Here is a 20,395-nt window from a genome sequence, read left to right as displayed (position 1 = left end):
CTATAAAAGTGAATCAGAACGTAAGAAACAGCTTGATTTATAGTTTCCATTATTAGTTAACTGTTTCCTCATAAAGTACAAGTACTCCTCTCTATCTCTGCCTGCTCTGTCAATGTCTCTGCAGCTTCTTTAATTCTTACAGTCGAACAAAACATTGTGACCAGAGAAGGAGATTCTTCTTTCATTCTCCATAGGTAATCATAGGTTAATGTTTCCAAATGTGTGACCTTGAGTTGATGGTCTTTGTTTTGGTTTTTTGGCTTAACTAAAAGCCACTGACAATGAAAACAGAAGCACTGGGCTCAGTGAAGCCACAGTGGCACCGTCCTAAAGGTTTTGAAAAGGTCACACACGCAGCTACACAGTGACATTCTGAGGTAAAACACAACATATGACATGAGTGTATCTGTCACTGAGGACAACAGGGTCATGTCCCAAATAAATGTATGTTTAGAGGATTTTAAATGTCATTTTTCAATTTACACTCGGTTAGGTTTTCTAACATTCAGTTAAGGTAGTATTCTGAAACTCACAGTAACTTGACCTGCAGTAACTTATTTCTTGGTCACTTGGAACCACTGAAAATAGGGTGTGAACATACCATTGATATTTAACCACCTTCTAAGCTGTTATGGTGAACTTGTTCTTGAACAGTTGCTTATCCAGCAGTATTCAGCTCCTTTCATTCTTTACCGTCTCTATCAACTCAGACAAATATTTGCTTCATTAGCTGCTAAATGTTCCTGTTTTGTCAGCTGATAACTGAGTCTGAATCCATCTTAGCTTTTGTATCAGGTTATAAAGGAACACAGTTTAATCCACTGTAATAGCAGCCTCTGAATTTATATGATGTATCTCTGGTGCGTGAACTAGGCCAGCTCAGCTGTGATCCTCTCCTGAGAGATCATTTGAATTAAGTTATATCGATGAATACAAAATATGCTTACGGGATTTTTAAACTGAGTTATGCTATTCGTACCCTAACCTGAGCGAATTAACTCTTATTACTAAAAAAGCATTTAAAACTGAACCAGTCAGCTATCAGACCTGCAGCCCTGAACCGATTGGATCATTTGGGCTGCTCAATTCTAGTCCACAGCTTTAAATTCCCAAGATGCAATTCTTCATCTTTAATGTAACAGACTCATGTTTGATATGGTAAAAACTAACAGGCCAACCGGTTAAATATCACAATTTGTGGTTTAATACCAAGGGGTTTAATATACATTGTATTACGTATTCATAGAAAAAGATATTTATCCATGTACAAATTAAAAATACATAGCTATGTTTTCCACTCTTTTGTTTAAATGTACACAAGTTCTTCTTTCCCATAGCAGCTTTGCCACCTGGCAAGATTTAGCAGTGAAATGTAGTAAAGAGAAGTATGGAAAATAAAACATTTCAGTCATCTCAACACATAGACACAAGGAGGAAGGAATACCAGGTTACAAAAAGTCTTTAAGCCCTTTGTAAGAAACAGGAAACAACAAGTAGATTTAGGATTGCATTTTACAAAAGTAGTGTAGCGTGGTAACAGGCTTTTCTTAATGGCAGACAGAGGGATGGCGAAGGTGGAAGAGGAGGAGCAACAGCTGACCTCTTCACAGAATTAAATATCCACAATCAGTTAGACTGGGTGCAACATAAAACTGGATCCCCCAGCTCAAGTCCAAAGGGTTTGTCAATTTGTTAAAAGAGCAATACGGCCTTGTGTAACACGTAAATCTCCACTTACAAAATAAGAAATAGCAACATACATTTTATACAGTTCTGTGTTTCTACCACCAAAATACGATGACACCAAAGAGTAGATTAAGTTGAATCTTCACCTCAAGTAAATTACTATTTGTTTCATTTAGTGTGTATTTTATACAGTGCAGAATATATGGGCTTTGATTAAGTAAGTGTGTCTGTGTTTTGTGTGTGTGTGAGTTTGTTGTATTTCTATACTTTTAAGGAACCACAGTCTCCTCAAGGATCTATGTCAATGTTTCCCAGCTTCATCTCAGCATTTACATCCCAGTTTTAAACACATACACCATTATTATACATGATAATAAATGGCTTGTCAGCGACTCCATCAAATGTTGAACTAAGTGAAAAAATACATGTGGAGGGAAGTGGAAGGGGAAGGTTAGTTACTCAGGCAGCATAATAGTCTGTAAAGTAGCGGTTCCCAAGCTTATTATCCACACTGGTGGTGTGGCCTTAAGAATGACAGTGTAAATAAATCCACCGTTTTGGTCCAACATACTTTCGAATTTGGGTAACAACTCAGAAATATGCTGTATTACTATCAAGTGCTATCGAAGTAATGCCCTGGTCAGGATGAACTACAGCAACTGTTTGATCCTCCAACTTTTCCTTATTATGATTTCAAAATTAGAATGTGTCCATTACTCTTTGGTTTTTCCATCAGCCTCAGCTGTGATTTGCTATTTGGCAGATGATTGCAAGCTAACACAATAAAAAAAGATGTTTAACATGTTGAACATTTAATTAGCCTGGTTGCCAGACAAAGCCCCGCCCACAACATTTGAGGTCGGGAAGTTCGGTCTGGAGTCGCTCCGTTGGGGAGAAATTATGCCCGGTTCGAAATCATCCGGACCAATCAGATTGTCAGGGCGGCTTTATACGATGATGGACAGATGATCAACGGTAACGTAGTCAACCACGTCATCAAAGTGCCCTTGGGTTGGGTCGTTTTCAACAAACATGCCTGCCGCTGGGGAGCTGAGATGTGTAGATGCTGCCATTGAGTCTGTTTTAGAAGACATCGACAGCGCATTCATTTTGAAAGAGGAACAGAGAACATGGATGCGACGCCAAAGCACCTCGCTAATCCCTATCGCGCAGGCGCTTGGCTGTTCACACCGGACACTGAAGCGAAGCTGAACCGCCGGGCAGCGCTAATAAGATCACCCGTTGATCCAGTAGATTAAAAGCATATACTTACTTGTTGCTCCAACATTAAGCAACAGCGTCCCAACATTTGTCTTTCTTGGTGTTGTCTTTATACGACATGTTCCGAGGATCATACAACTCACTGTACTTCTCCTTCAATTATTAATTTAATGTCATCCATGTTGAAGAACTTCACTGTTTGCTCCGTTAAATGTCGGGTGTCGGGGGTAAATTACGTATTCTCCAATCAAGCCTATGTGGAGAATACGTAGCCCCCTCTCTCTCTCTTTTTATCTGTATCACTGCTTGTGTGGCTGTAGTGGATGGGCAGAGGGGGACATTTAATAATGTCATTGGTCAAATTAAAACTCCAGGACAACAGAAGGGGACTTCAAAGTATGGGATGCATATTTGATCATTTATATCATATAAAATATGTCATCAATATAGTTTAAGATCGTTTTTCAGTGTGTTTCCTGGAGCGATACACTCGCGTCAAGTGCAAAAAATAGACTCGACGCCGAAACGATCGCTGCACGGCGCGAGGCAGCCTTGGCGCAGCGCGGTGCTTCAGCCTCCGGTGTGACCCGCACAAAGTTTTAACATGGGAGTGGATGGGAGCCAGCTGTTATTTAAGGCTTGACGCTGCGCTGAAGGGTCGCTTCGGCATCGCTTCAGCGTCCGGTGTGAACCCGGCGTTAGTAAATAACTCACAATGCGTTGCTTAACATACGTCACATACTACGTTGCTCTGATTGGTTGTAGGTCTATCCAATTGAGCGAAGAGGAATTGTATTTCCTGGTCAGTTGAAACACGCCCCATAATCACAGCCCAATGGAGCGGTCTCAGACTCACATTCTGACTAGAATTGTGAGTCTGACAACGTCAGACTAACATTTAATAGGTCAAACATTAGCATAAAGCAGTAGAACGAATAACCTTGTTACTGCCTAGAGAACAAAAAATTGCATTCGAATGAGAAATACTGTAAATTGCATGTACGGTACTTTAGCTGAATGATGCCACCTTCAAATGGGACTGTGTATATCCTGTTTACCTTTTTGGGGTATTCACGCTTTGGAGGTTCATTTCTCATTAGATGATGAGATAATGTACAGTAATTTAAGTCACCACTATGCCGATGGAGGGGTGGGGTGAAGTGTTTGAGTCCACAAAACACTTCTGGAGTCTCAGGTGTAAACAGTGTTGCAGCAGAATCCAATACATTTTAAATCAATGGTGACCTAACTTCAGATGTAGTAAAACAACAGAAAAAACACAACATGCCTTCATGCAGCTCAAGTTGCGTCATCCAAGTGTCCGCAAGCCCTGAAAAACCAGGTAATATACATCAAGTTTTAAGCCTAAATGTCCCCTGAAATCTTCATACCAGGTGCATTACTGACCCTCGGACACATCATCAAGTAGCTACGGCCGCTAGTTTAGCCATTTTTTGTCCACAACACTTTTATCTTCCATTAATAAATAAAGAAAAATTAATTAAAACCTGTGTTTATTCCTTGGTATGTTCCAGGCAAAGCCACATCACCCAATATGTGTGATGTACTCATGGCTGTTATCATAGACACAGAAGCAGTATGGTGGCATGTTGTGTTTTTTTCATGATGCAGAAATGAGTATGTTCCCCCATTTACACAGAGGATATCAGCTGAGTAGGCTGTCCTTCAACATGGCCAAGGACACATTTGTGTTTACACTGCTTAGAGACTGTATCAACATGCGTCCCAGACCAACTCTTAACGTGGTCTGAGTGGTTGGAGCTCAATGGCCCTCGCTGGCATTTAAAACTGTTATGACAGCTGCCCTAACAAGATCAGAGCACCTGAGACACATGTTAGTGGCGGTTATTAACAGCTTGTGTTTCACTATACACCGGTAAATGTCACTCTGAGCACCTACACTATACACTGTGCCTGAACACATTCTGTACAGACACATGCCAAGCTTTGCAGCTGCTGCTCTCACAATACAAGTCCTGTCAGGACATATCGTTCTACATGTATTTCAGCAGTTTGTTCTCTACACTGACTGTTAAAAAAATGTAAAGGTTCTGTCCTATGTCAATCACAACTCATCATTAAGGAAGACATTTTTTTTCTAAAAATGTTGTCATAAAGACGGTATGCCAGGTGTTTCCTCAAAGCGCATATATGAAATCCTATCATCTATCTCTCTGGAGTAGTAAACATATCCCTAAATGCCATATATTTCCTGAAACAAGGTAGACATAAAAGATAAAGCTAGTTACCTTATTACCGTGCATTCACTGAAAATCTATAGAAAAATTATACTTTCAGGCTTTTTACAAAATTAGGCCTTAACATTGGAAGTGCTTATATAATATTTGGATTTATTTTATTGGAAAACTACTAAATGAAAAAGTATAATAAATATATTACAATAAAGGTAGACTAAAAAACAGTGATGGAGAACGGATGGGAAAGGCAGGGAGTGAGTGAAAATAGTGAAAACGACATGGGTAAACGGCAGATCTGGATTTAGATAATCTTTAAATTTGGAATATGATTTGAAGTTGATTCAATGGACAAGGTTTACATTTCGAAGGTTTGATTTAGATGATGGACAGAAATTATAAATACATTTGAACAGTTAAAGGCTCTCTCTCTAATTTGGGTATATGACCCCCACATCTCAAATACTCCTCCCGGTAACTGCTGAGGATGAGCTATGACGTGTTTTGGGAGCGCTGCTGGACACTGACCAAACCAGGGAGTTGAACTATGAGGTTACTGTTTGGATGATTTGGCACTGACCGGATGTATTGGACGTCCTCACCAGTATAGTAATACAAGCTTGTGCGTGTGTTTTGTGTCTCTTGCACCTGTCCATGCTCACTGTGTGTGTGTTGATGTGTGGTGTGTTGGAATCTCCACACAGTAGTTGGGTTTGTCAGAAGCAGTGAACCCTGGCAGACAGACACACTGATAGGAGCCCACTATGTTGATGCACTTTGCGTTTTTACACAGCGACATCCGATTGTTCAGTTCTGAACACTCGTTCACATCTGTTGACAGAGGGGGAAACATTATGACAGATATTTCAAAGGTGTTTTCCTTTTTCTTTCGTTTTGTTGTGTGTGGCTGCTCTCTTACCAATGCAGGTCATATGAGACAGGTCCAAGGTGTACCCATCGAAGCAGTCACAGGTGTATCCCTCCTGAACCCGCACACAACGGCCATTCTCACAGCCATTTAGTATCCCACACTCCTCTGCTCGCAAACCCTCAAATGCTTTGAATGGATCTATAACAAAAACAGACAAAATTCAGTATTCAATAGATAGCACTTTTGTTTGTTTGATTAACAAGAAAGATAGTTTAAACCATCAGTAAAACAGCGGTTGATTACCACGGTGTTTAGCTCACGGTAAAATTGTCCACCATCAAGCAAAATTTGCCAAAGTTTCCCACACACAGGTGTGCTGGCACAGCATGAACTAATTGTTTAATCCATGTATGCCTTACCCTAACCATCCTGAGATATATCGCATTGACAGAGCCAATAAAGCCAATAAAGAGAACCGTCTTTTGGACGGTTCTCTTTATTGGCTCTGATCTGAACGTGTTGTTAGTTGATTTTCACAAGATGGCAGCAGAGTGCTGTACAATAAGACCTGGTTGCTTTCTGAAGGCCTGAACCTGTTTAATTATAATATAAAACCAAACAATTAAAGAAAGCTGAAACTGTATATTTATAATATTAAACCAAATTATAGTGGCAGGTAAAGGTTATGATAGGAGCATTCTAACTGCTCCAAAAAGGTGTTGATTCATCTTTATGATTGTTTTTAGGGCTGTTGTCTGAAACAGTTAGTTTATGCTGCTTAACAGCTGTATAATGTAATAAAGAGATGGCTGTCTAGTCTTTTGTCCAAACCAGTTCCCTGATGTTAATATAAAAGAAACATAAAATGCAAATACTTACTCTCCTGGTTCTCATAGAAGGGCAAGACAGACTCCTGCTCAGGTGATGGAGAGTAGTCTGGTCTCACTTCATATTCATGGTCTGGGCCAGCAGTGAGGGCATCATGGCCATATGGCCGTCGCCCACCACCCAGAGGTATGTTACACATGGATGCATAATCCTCTGAGAGAGAGTGAAAACATGAATCAAGAATATTTCTGATTTAAAAATTTAAATCAGAAATACAACAAACTGACAGGGTCACAAATCACATCGTTTGACCTGGTGTGGTGTGTGTGTACACACTATTACAGAAATGAAGTCTAACCAACATCCGGACGGCTACTTATTCCATGAAGGTCGATGATTCGATCACTGCCTCATCCAGTCTGTATGCTAAAAGTGTCCTTGGGCAAGATATTGAACACGTAATTACCCCAATGATAAACCATTAGAGTGTGTGTGTGTATGGGTGTGTGTGTGTCCGTATGAGAAGGGATAGAGTAAGTTGTACTGTATGAAAGCATGTGTGAATGTGACCTGTTCTAAGAACTGCTTAGAGTGGTCAATAAACTAGAAAAGTGTTACATAAATGCAATATAACGAAACATATCAATTCAGTCCATTAACCATGTGTATTGGTATAATGTAATATCACTTGTCCTGATTCTGATGGATGATATGGACAGATTTTACATCTTAAATCTGTATGCATGCTGTAACACAAGCTGCTATCAAACATCTGAGCAAGTGAAATAGTGCACTAATAGGTTGGGTAAATGTAAAGATCAACACTAGGTCTTATGCTTGCTGCAAATTATCTGACCTGTAAATAATCTGTATTTATATAGCGCTTTTCTAGTGTTGATCACTGAACCAAGTGGAATGGGCTAGACTGGGATCAAACCACCAACCATTTATCAGTGGACGACCTACTCTACCTCTTGAGCCACAGCTGCCCACTGGTGCTTTTTCCATTATGAACTTCATTAACAAACCGGGTGTTTAGGAAGATGGATGTCATAATTACTCTCCTAAAGTGAACCGAAAGCCTGGTGGCTGGCTCCTCAATGTTAATGGATGGGACACGGACCAAACTATGTCAAAATACATTTCGAATTATCTTTTCTGTAAGATCGTTTCTTTCATTCATTTGTAACATGACGTTATACAATGTCATTACTGACAGCTTAGGCTGACTCTCGGTTAGTCGAGCACGTGTAGATGGCGGCATTTAAATCCTGGATATTTGGGCTTTATTTTTTAATAGTAGAAGGAAGTGGAGAATGGTTGTCCTCCATCTTCTTATACCAAACCAATTCATATTCAGCTTGTATCAACACTAATGATACATGCACAATGTAAATCAAGTACATTTTGGTGAACTTGAACCGGCCCTGATAGTGTTTATGTGTGAATGTGTGTGCACGTTGTTGTATAGTTTGTACCGGTGTTTCTCGGGGGGCAGAGGGCACAGTCCATGCCCCAGGCTTCTCCGTACAGACAGCAGCACTCTGTGTATGTGGTCTTCCTGTTGCGACCCAGTGGCTGTGTGCACGTCATGGTCTCTGTTACCGTCTGCCAGCAGATCCCCTGGTAGTCGATCTGCGCTGTCTCATGTTGCTCTGTAAACATATACACAACAGGAAGAGATGATGTCAGCTTGTGACGGATTTCTTTAAAGGATAATCTGTTCCAAGCACAGCTCAATCTCCCATTACAGTCTACGGTAAACATGTATTATAGTCTTTTAATGTATTCAAATAAAATAAATGCATAAAATTAACTGACAGTGCAGGTTAACTATGCAGTCATTTAGCGACAGCTAATGATATAGTATAATTTATTCTATAATTCACAAATAATGACTGAAAGATTGAATCCACTTTGTTGCACAATAAGCAGGTAAAGGATGTAATATGCCCTGAGTTGAGACAGTGTCCTGTAATCTTTGTTTCTTTAATTTTGTTCACTCACATTCTGGATCAGATTCAGCCTCGAACATGCACACATGGTTTCGAGAAGTTTTAATTTCAATCAGTTATTTTCTGTCACTAAGTTTCAGAAATTTTTTTTGGCAGATTTTGACAAAAAATGCCTAGAGCTTGACCTTTTCTAGCATATCATTTGCTGTGCATACATTTGAGTGGATGTCAGGCCAATCTGAGGAGAGTGGCTTTTAAGGAGGCTTGAGTGCACTTCACCTGTTTTAGTCTGAGGCTAAACTTCTCTAGTGTCCCAGAAAAAAAACGGTAGAGTGATGTCAGTGTAGTCCATCAGAATTTGACAAGAAATTTTTTCTGTTGGGTAGGGGTTCGAAGCTGTGCTCTCAGTAAGCTTCAAAAATAATATTGATGGTTTGAAGAGTCTGAGGTTGAGCATGGCTGTCTTTACTGAGATTTAAATTTGTGAAACTTGTTATAAAGTTGTTGGCATTTTTAGTCTAGAATTTTCTTGCTTGTCTAGTGTGACTAATTTTACGGACACTCTGTTGGGATAAGAAGAATATGCAGGTTTCTTACCGGCCACCTCTGGAATGAAGACACATTGGTTACTGTTGGGGTCCAACACCATTGGATGTGTACAGAAACACATAAATGAGCCATCTGTGTTCATACACTGTCCACCGACACACACAGAGTCATCAAGACACTCATTGATGTCTACAGAAAAGAAAAAACAGAGAAAATTCTGAGAAAACCAACTCAACAAAACCAAATTATCATACCATCTGCATTATCTCAAGCTGTATTACATGGACATACATAATCATACACATGAATGCATATTGACAGGATTAACTATTTTGCTATAAGTGACAAAATCAAGCTAACTGAGCCAGCTTTCTTTGATTGTTTTCCGCGTTAATGTGTTCCAATGCAAAAGGCATGTGAGTAAAAAAGACACAGCTTGAGTTACAGTACAGCAAAAGACAGTTTGAGACAGTTCTGCCTTCACTGCCAGTGCATAATGTGATAATGCACAGACATTATCATATAAACAAACCCTGACCTCTGCACTCCAGCTTGGAAGGGTCATAGTCCTGTCCAGTCTTGCAGTAACACTCATAGCTTCCCACAGTATCCAGACAGAAGCCTCCTTTACACACCTCCTGGCCAAACAGTGTACATTCATCTGCATCTACAGGCAGAGAGAAGGCAGCACATGTTACTATTCTACTATTCTACTAGAGCAGTCATGTGGATCTGAATTCTCAGACTCTCTATCTGAATTTGTGCTTAGCAAAATAATAATGTTTTATAGAGGGTGACAAATACAGTCAATATAGTTTTGGTGATTTCATGCAGGGTAAATATAGTGTGCGTAATACAATAGGACCCTCCTCTCCAATAGCACACAGGAGAACACTGACAGTTTTTGAAACCAGTTTTGTAAGTCACGTGCCGTTCCTCTCCTATCTTCCAGGAGGTGTGAACCTACCTGACAAACGAGCAGTTATGTGCTGCATGTGTGAAAGTGCAAATCCAGACAATGGAGTTATTATGTGAATATAACTAACTAGAACAGGGTCCGCTATGTACCCTACATGTGAGGTCTTGTCTTACCTTTGTAAGTGTCAGCAGTGGGTACTCCATACAGCAAGTCAGCACTGGGAAAAAAACCTCTTCCATATGGACACATCTGGTTAAATTGGTCTGAAAGGGAACAGAAATTGAAGTATTAAGGTTGGCATGTTTGTATGTCTCAGGTATATACTGTAAGGGCAATTTATCAGGTATACCTCACTGTAGGCTAACAGAAGAGATTAGTTCCTGCTTAACTGTTTAAATACACAGATTCAAGCCACTGTTAATGTGGGCCTAGTTGTGATTGGACCATGTACAACATATCATATCACAGGCTCGAGTAAAATACTCGATGAAATTCATTTACCCACATTCAAAGATCAGGGACATGGTATATGCAGTGGATGAGTCTGTCTGTGGTGGTACACCTCATTAAACCAACTACACAGTATTTTTTTTTTAAATGATAATTAATAAAATTCGATTCTAAAAATCTTATGGTATATAATTCTACTGATATATATCCCAATACTGAGTGTATCAATGTGGTATGATTGTGTTTCCTCCTCCCCTAACTCACCTGTGCCATTGACAGGGCAGGGATGTACCTCACAGTTGTCACCCCAGCCAGCTCCCAGCGTGCAGCAGCACTCCTGCAGGGTGACGTGGCTGGTCAGCACACTCTCACACAGGTTCTCATCATTCAGATGATAGTAGCACTCCTTACGCTCCACCGACGACGCTGAAGCAATAAGGAGAGAGGAACACACGTGCGCGCGCGCACACACACACACAACGACACACACACAACGACACACACACAACGACACACACACACACACACACACACTCACACACTCACACACACTCACACACACACACACACACACACACACACACACACACACACACACACACACACACACACACACACACACACACACACACACACACACACACACACACACACACACACACACACACACACACACACACACACACACACACACACACACAGGAAGTGCCAAGGATCAGATGGGAGATATACAATGTATTCAGCTCAGTGGTTGTCAATGATGTGAAATCAAGACAGTTGTTTCTGCAGCACAACTGAATACCAGTACCCCTCCAGAAAATGTTATACTGTACTGTATACTATATGTCATACGTAATGAAAAAAATTTAAAAAAATTATTCCGTTGTAAGGACCACATAATACAGATTGCAAACCATCTATCTATATATATATATATATATATATATATATATATATATAATTAATTGGTATTCTGAGCTGATAGACATCAGATGAAGAGACCAATGCAAACAGAACATACAACATTTAACAACAACGGATTTGAACACAAACCTTTTGTGAATTATTTAATAAAAATCTCCATTTGCTCGAAACTCAGATTGAGGATTATAACTTACAAACGTCACTTATATGTCTATTTGGGATGTCACTTTAAACACATCTCAGTTGGCCCTGGAACTCAGTCTTTAACTGGTAATATGTTCAACTGCTACCTTCCTTCTTTACCACGTTGAATATAAGGGTTGAATGCTTGATGGGAGAACTGTGCTAATGGAGTTCTTGTGTATGAATATACATTCTTTAAATTTCCCATTACAGGATTTGGTCGTATCATCATAACACTGGCTTCATTCATCAACCATTTTTTATTAAGATATTGCTGATAAATAAAGGATTATTTTGTTTATATAAACCATCAAACAGTCCACATTCATGTCTGGATTTAATTTTTTAATCATGTAATCCTTTCATGAGTGTACTGTTACGTAATGTGATTGGCTAAAGGAGACTCATCGTTGTTTACATCGTCTGGCTTCCAGGTATTCTGTAGTAGTAACAAGAGAATTGTCTTGTCTTGTGCCTATTCACTGTATAATGTGTAAGTAGCTCCGTTAAACAACTTGTATGGAGAATTGGTAGTGAGAGGAAACAAGCAGTACACCCTGATGTCCTCGGGTTGCTCACCTGTCGGAACAGGCTCACACTTGGCGATCATGACGTTATAGTCCTGGCCGCTGGGACACATGCAGCTGAAGGAACCATCCATGTTCACACACTGAGCTTCTCCACACACACTGCTCAGCAGCTCGCACTCATTCAAATCTGTGGAGAAGGAACACAACATAAAGTTATTGGTCAGACGGATTAAAGAATTAAAGACTATATAAATCCTGTCTATCTGCCTGTCTTTGGATGGAGCATCTGTGAATTTGGGTAATCTGAGATATAAAGGGATAACAAATATACCTTGGGTGGTGATTATGCATGTAAAGCTAAAGTGAAACGAAAAATGTTGTTTGTGGGGGGAGGGGGGGGGGGGGGGGGCACCAGTAGCTGCATTGGGCTATAATAAATCTCCTTATTCAGTTTAACCCCTTTAGCCATCTGAAAGTAGCGGGAAGGATTTGTTGATTAATGTGGCGCCTCTAATTTCAGATATGCCATATAACAGTCCAATTGTGTGTGGTTATTCATTGAGTTAAAAGTTTGTTGAATCACATGGGCACTCGGCTGCTCCCCAAAAACCACATACTGCAAACATCACACTGGTTAATTATATCTCTGTATTTTCTGTCTATATAAATAGCAGATGCTGGATTATGGAAGATCATTCATTCTTAGCATCATGACTTTGTATCGTAAATTTCAGTTGTGCCATGTTTTAAAGGTGAAATGCATTAAAAATCCATCTTGCTGTATCATATCAATAAACAGGTCAATCTGAGGAGGGCTGTTTAGACGGGGTAAAAAGGGTGCTGTTTTAAATTATCCTTGTGGTATTTTTACCAATTTTTTTACAGACATTTCATTAAGACCCCAAGGAACCATATCAACTGTGCTGAAATGGTCATAATATGTCCCCATTAAATGTTACAAAGGTCAGTGGTACACTGCCAAGGGTAAAAAAGAAGACGAGGTTTCCAAAATCCATGTAAATTTCATAGGAAAGTATTTTTCTGGGCAAAGGGATATTGGAACAAGCGTTGTTACTACAACCTCTGATGCATTATTAGGACAAAACTATTCTGCAGGAAGTAAACTGTATGTTTCTCAGAGTGGTGAGAAAAGAGCAGGAAAGATGAAGACTGATGGTTGATCAGAGCTTCATCCTACAGCAACATAATGAAAGACGAAGAGAAGCAGACAGAGGCTTCACATGATGAAGAGCAGCTCAGTCTCCAGACTACAACCTCATTGAGCAGCTTCTATGAAGTGGACACTAGATGAAAACAAAGGGCACCAACACACACACACACACACACACACACACACACACACACACACACACACACACACACACACACACACACACACACACACACACACACACACACACACACACACACACACACACACACACACACACACACACACACACACACACACACACACACACACACACACACACACACACACACACGTCTCTCTGACCCCCGCTACATGTTGTAAACATACTAGGGGGAATGGTTTATTGCCTTCATAGGGGCCAGCTGCCATTTTGAAAGCAGACTCGCTCCCACAGACACACAGACACACAGAAACTCATACTCATATTCACATATTTATATAGTAAGTACATCTTTAGTAATTTGTGTTGTTATACTTTATTATCTTGATAATAAATGTTTTTCTTTCCCAAGTGTTCAAGAACTCTATATCCTTCAACTTTGCCAACTATCAATGTGGTAATTTTTTTGTACTTGTAGATTTAATGGCAGTATGTACCTTGTCGATCAGTGAACTTAAAGAAAAGGAAGGGAGGAACATGACAGATTCAATGAAGCACCTGGTGACGTACAGGATACATTAAAAGCTTGACCTGAGACAAACCAGACCCTCGCCTTTCTACTGATACCTGACCAGCAGAGGTGGGAAGTAAAAATACTTTGAGACTGTCCTTAAGGAGATATTTCATGTTTCTGTACTTTACTTGAGTGTGTATTTTCCTGTCAAATTTTTACTTTTACTACCTACTTTTAAACACAAATATCTGTACTTTCTGCGCCTTACATTGTCAAAACTGGCTCGTTACTTGTTTCAACCTCCACAGATGACGACATCATGTAAAAGACATAACAACACAGAGAGGGAAAGTCAACCACGGACAGAGGGAGTTGAGTGAGTGTACAGTTTGTGATACAGAGAAAAATACCAGCAGCTACATGGATAAAGAAAGTGAACCAGGAAAAATTGCAGAGACCCTAAGCATCTGGAGGTTAACCGAGATCGAGCGCCTGTTTCGGTAATGTACATTCCTGAGGTTCATCTACCAACCCCACAAGTATCTCTACTTCCATTAAAGTAAACAATGTGAGTACTTTGCAACCACTGCTGACATGCATAGGCATCGGATTTGGGCTTTCACAGCCCATGACAGCCCTAGCTGCATTTTATTTCTCCACTGGCTTGTTACTCTATATTCTTGGGTAAAGCCAGGCAGACATCAACTATACTGTAGATATCATATATCGACAAATGAAGATGTCCTTACGTATGCAAAGCTTGGGCAGATTGTGTCATGTTGTGTGAAATAATGTTGTATTCTTCTGTTAATTCATCGTTTTTTTACATTTCTATACCATTGGCATAAATCATACGATTTCTGTCACTTGCAAGCACTTACAGCAAGCTAGGACTGGACAGTAAGCATATTATTTGAGCTCAATACAGAAATTAAGCTGTGGAGATGTTAAAAAAATAAATGCATTATAATATAATACATCCAACTTAATATGTAATGCAACAAAACTGCAACACTTACCCACACAGCCTTGGCCATCTTCGGTCTCCCGGTAGCCCTGGTCACAGAAGCATCGGAAAGAGCCCAGTCTGTTCTCACAGAAGCCGTGAGGACCACATTGTGTCTCATTGAGACCACACTCATCAATATCTGGAGAACAAACACACAAATACCACAAAGAGTAATTTGTTCCATACTTTGTTTATAACATCGTATTTATTGTTGAGGGTTACACACAGACAGACACATACACACACACCTAGCCGCTGCTCTTTAAATATTGCATTTTCAGTGATGTTGAAGAAAAAACCATTTAGTATAGACTCTCTCTTCATTTCAGCCATATCTGGCAGGGAGCATTGGCAGGGTTACAAGTTTGATGCTTGATACTCTGATTGTTGATCATTCACAGCCAACTTGCATTAAGTTCTTCAGGATTCCATCACCCTTCATCCTACCATACTAACTAGTCAGACTACAAATACATTTATAATACTCAGTATATAGCTCAGCTCTAATATTCTGACTCTTTCCTGTAGACAGGGACATGGCTATTGACGAGTTTGTAGTTGTATGTTAACTAGTAAAGTCGACTTTGTTTCCTGTCTCTAACATCATTAAAATTACTTGAAGCCCATCTCTATATGTCAACAGGTTTCAAATGTCTTATAAGTCAGTTCATCCACAACAGTCAGTTCTCACACAGGCGAGGAACTGATCAACCAATAACTGATATCGTGAGTGTCTCAGGCTTTAAAGTCATAGTTTTTGCAGATCAGGCTACAAGAATCCTTTCTTTGAAGATAATTAAAACAAACATAAAAAGGCAATGTCCCACATTGCCCTATTGTATGGCCTATAATGGCTAGGTCTTCATATAGTCATAGCTCTGGACTCTTAACACCCACTAACTTTATAATAATGTGGATTCCTTTTGACTTGCATAATTTCTACACAGTCACAGCAACATCCATGGATTCTGGGGAGAACTGTCAGGGCAGCTGGAAAGTATATGGCCTTTTCAGTTTTCTGTCCCATCCTGCTTGATTTGGCTAAATATGGCATTACCATGTCTTTGTTTTGTTTTTGTGCATAGTGAGGCCACCTTCAGCAGTTATATCCTATATTCAGCTCCAGTCCTGTTGAAAATGACCACATCTAATTAAATGTGCATTACAAAAGGCTGAGCATCTTCAACCCTAGATTCATACAGTCCTGTACTCACATCTAAAGCAGTGTACACAACTTCCCACAATGTAACTACGAGAAATAATGCATTTTCACTCTTTTACACTGCAATGGAGCCACCAAATAAATGAATGATTTGGCAACATTTTGATTAGTTTTTTCTCCAAACTATATGCATAAAAGTATTTTTTATTAAAATACATTTTTTTCAAGGGCTTCACCACCACTTCCACAATGTTCACCACCACTATCTAGACGCTGGAGGATCTTCTTGTCCTCATTGGGTCTTTTATTTAATGAAGATGCTTCTCACTGTCAGGATCAAATCTCCAAAACTTTCCTCTGCTTGAACCTCTGATCTCTCCTTATTCCACTGGTTTCATAAAAGTGTGACACTCAGACACACACATACACTCAAGTCTGAGCCCCCTACATAAATCATGAGGCAGAGAGCAACAAATATCCCGCCTTGTCTAGACAGCCAGATCAAAGGCTTCCATCTGTTTCTTTTGCTCTTATTTATCTTTTCTCTGTTTTTTTTCTCTTAGGCAGGAGGGGGCATTAAAAACAGCACTACCACAGAGGCCAACACGCCAGCCAAGGTTTAGAAAACAGGATTAGCATATGTCAAGGAAGCTGAAGACTTTTTCTTCATCCATCTTTCTAGCTCAGACAAAGTGGTAAAGAGGGTAGGAGTTAAGGAAAGTAGCAATCATACAAGTGAACAGGATGAAAGTAAACACAGCACTATGTGTTTCTGCTTATGAGGTTGTGAACAATGCTTATATTTTTATAAGGGAAATTATATGCAGGCTACTAACATTAAATATAGCATTAATCTTGGATAAAGTTAAAATACATCAAATACAAGCCTGACTAATTTAAAAAGTGGGTAGGACATTCTGTGACTTCTAAATGATTTAAAATCATATTTACAAAATAAGGAACACTTTGTATCAATTGGTAATTATGAATTAGACAAAACAAACATCACATGGAGTCCCTTAAAGATCAATTGAGCTTCTTTTATAGCTACATGTTCCACTTTGATGCTCACAGTAAAATGAATATTACAAAATCTCTCATCATATATATGTGGATGACACACAACTTTATGCAACAATGTCACCAAGTGAATACCTTCCTTCACATTTATTATCACTTATACTTACTTATCTATTTAAATGTGCACCTTACTGAATCATAAATTGTGAACGGACACATGATTACTCACATTGTGGCCCTAAATATGTTCCCAATTTTTTTTTAATGCTATTAGATTGATTATAACACAAACGTGTGTGTGTGTGTGTGTTTTTCCTTTGTATGACATTGCATCCTACCATCACAGGAGGGTGTGTCGAGGTTGACAGTAAATCCACTCTCACAAACACACAAATAGGATCCTTCTGTGTTGAGACACTCGCCATTGGGGGAACAGAGTTCTGGCTCATCCATACACTCATCAACATCTGGGAAGAAACAGAAAGAGACATACTTAGAGGTTTGTGTGTGTTTGCTAAGTAAGTAAGTCCATCTGTGCATGCCACAGTGCAGTGATGGTTTGGCACTACACCGCTCCTTGAGGAGGAAATTTGACAAGATGGGAGCTACAGGGGGAGAGTTAACCCAAGGAAACCACCAGCACACATCTGCACAGACTCATTCCAAATCAAACTTGAGGAAAACCCCTGATTTTCATGTATTGCTACGATGTGTCAACAATACTTGGCAATTCAGATAATATTAACTAAACAGAAAAGGCCAAAGGTAACAGGAGCGTAATACCAACATGTGTGCAATATGTGTGTGTTAATTGTTCAAGCAGAGCAACACAATCACGTGGTGGTGGAAGGATGTTTCCTTCTGTCCGAGCTCCAGTGCTCACCTCTGCAGCTGGTACCATCGATCTGCTGGTATCCCCGTGGGCAGGTACAGGTGTAGGAGCCCATGTTGTTCACACACTCCCCTACAGCCTCACAGGGCCTGGCTTCCTCCACACACTCATCCACATCTAAAATATACACACGTCAGACCCATTAGAAGAGTTTCTTCAGATTGAAACGGACATTTAGAGACACAATCATATACTGCTCTAGTCTTCACTATTTTAAATGACATTTTAAGACTTGGTTTTATGGTTAGAATAAAGGATTTGTGTGTGTGTGTGTGTTGGTTCCTGTACTAATATCTTCGTGAGGACCATTTTAAGCATACACCATGCAGAGTTAGAACATTTTTGGAAAGTGAGGACATTTGACTTGTCAAGTCTATCTGTAGTTATGAGGGCCAATTTCAGTTCAATACTATAACTGTGTGCCTATTTTGATGCACATTTTGCCTGGTCCTCACAAATTCAATGGGCTGTTTGAGGGTTAAAACTTGATTTTAGGGTTAGGTTTAGAAAAAGGTTAGACATTAAGTTGTAATGGTTAAAGTATGGGTAAGCGGCTAGGGAATGTATTATGTCAATGAGTGTCCTCACAAATATAGAAACCCAATAATCAAAATATACATGAATTGAAAATATGAATGGTCCAATCTGCACTGTGCTGGTTTGTGTGTGTTCACGCTTATTAATATAAAACCCAGATAGCGAAAGGAATAAATGTTGTTGTTTTTTTATTTATTATGAGATGCAAAACACAACATGTGTTGTGTGAATAGCTAAATTAAACTCTCAAGTTCCATCTTGTATGAACCATATCATATGTTGTCTTAAGGCCAAGAAATCCTGCAGTCATCCCTTTTTAGTGTACATATAAAATACATATGTGCCTGAAAGGATCAACACTCATAGACTGTATCCAGGGCAAGAGATGTCTGCGGAGAGTGCGCAGCATTGTCAAGGACAGCTCTCACCCCAGCCACAGACTGTTTGCCCTCCTCTCTTCTAGGAGGCGCTACAGGGTCCTCCGTTCCCGGACTAGCAGGTTCAGGAACAGCTTCATCCCTGCAGCTGTCACCCTGCTGAAGCAACCCCCCGGCCACACACCCTCCTCCAACCACTGAACACTTGAACACTTGCACTACACTGTTACTTTTCTTTACTGCTGTATTATCCTGCCTATAGTATATTCATAGTTATATATTTTTATATATTTATCTTGCTTAAAGTTATTATATCATACAATACCTGTTAATACTGTACTACTTCAGATATATTACTTACTGCTCATAGTTCTTATATCATACAAAAGCTGTTAATACTGTACTATTTCCTTTATTACTGCTCATAGTTCTTATATCATACAATACCTGTCAATACTATATTATTCCATACATATTTGCTACTGTACATATCTTATTTATTTACATTGCATATACGCACAATACTCTGCACCTTAACTCCTTTTTTTGCACTTCTGGTTAGACGCTAAACTGCATTTCGTACTTGTACTGTGCAATGACAATAAAGTTGCTGATGTATGTTCAAGTTTTAATTAATCTTCTGTAAGTCTGGCTTTGTTTAGTTATTATGATGCTACACAAACAGGGTGCAAGACTGACTCATGAATGGACGGGTGCATATATTGACATGCACCACAAACACTATTGTAAAGACTAGGAAAAAGTGCATGCTAGCACGCGTATACTTGATATATAATATTAAGACGCACCATTCATCTTAACACCAAAGCCTAGAATTCTCTTTCCTTACGTCTAGCTGGTGAATAGTAGTGATCATGATAGTAGGCAATGAGTGTGGTTAAAAGAAGAAGGCCAAACTTGAATCACAGCACAATATAGCCCAACCACAAACTCCAGACTCAAAAATAACATAGTTAAATCAATGCACTGACGATTAATTGCAGGGCTTTTGTATTTGGGGATTTCAATGTTCCTCCCTGTCAATAGTTAAAAGCACTTTTTAGTCTCAGTGTGTACTGCTCAGTAAAAGACCAACCTGGCTTGACACATCTTCATATTTTGTGTTTATAAAACGTGTTTGTAAATTATGCTGCCTTGTATCTCCACTGTGATGCCAGCGGAGAAATCGCTCAAGCCTGTGATGGTGAGGTTTGTTATGTGGTTTGCTACAACCCATCA

The 20,395-nt window shown here is 39.6% G+C and overlaps 1 protein-coding gene across 4 annotated transcripts in view; it reads right to left on the bottom strand.

Moving 5' to 3' along the window:
* Nucleotides 1-1,181: 1,181 nt before the first annotated feature.
* The window catches only part of ltbp1 (latent transforming growth factor beta binding protein 1), a 128,666-nt gene continuing 109,452 nt past the window's right edge, over nt 1,182-20,395 (bottom strand). For all 4 annotated transcript variants that reach the window (XM_062400708.1, XM_062400709.1, XM_062400710.1 and 1 more), the window contains 12 exons: nt 18,234-18,359; nt 17,689-17,817; nt 15,179-15,307; nt 12,382-12,519; nt 10,960-11,121; nt 10,419-10,508; nt 9,865-9,993; nt 9,375-9,515; nt 8,301-8,477; nt 6,874-7,035; nt 6,043-6,192; nt 1,182-5,954 (listed from right to left, as the gene is read on the bottom strand). In XM_062400708.1, coding sequence (XP_062256692.1) covers nt 5,782-5,954; nt 6,043-6,192; nt 6,874-7,035; nt 8,301-8,477; nt 9,375-9,515; nt 9,865-9,993; nt 10,419-10,508; nt 10,960-11,121; nt 12,382-12,519; nt 15,179-15,307; nt 17,689-17,817; nt 18,234-18,359 — 1,706 coding nt within the window. In that variant the 3' untranslated portion in view covers nt 1,182-5,781. The remainder of the gene's footprint in view (nt 5,955-6,042; nt 6,193-6,873; nt 7,036-8,300; nt 8,478-9,374; nt 9,516-9,864; nt 9,994-10,418; nt 10,509-10,959; nt 11,122-12,381; nt 12,520-15,178; nt 15,308-17,688; nt 17,818-18,233; nt 18,360-20,395) is intronic.

This window comes from Platichthys flesus, chromosome 12 (assembly GCF_949316205.1).
Source record: "Platichthys flesus chromosome 12, fPlaFle2.1, whole genome shotgun sequence".
Classification (NCBI taxonomy): domain Eukaryota; kingdom Metazoa; phylum Chordata; class Actinopteri; order Pleuronectiformes; family Pleuronectidae; genus Platichthys; species Platichthys flesus.
The sequence above is the reverse complement of the archived record's forward strand: the minus strand, read 5'-3'. Positions and strand labels throughout refer to the sequence as shown.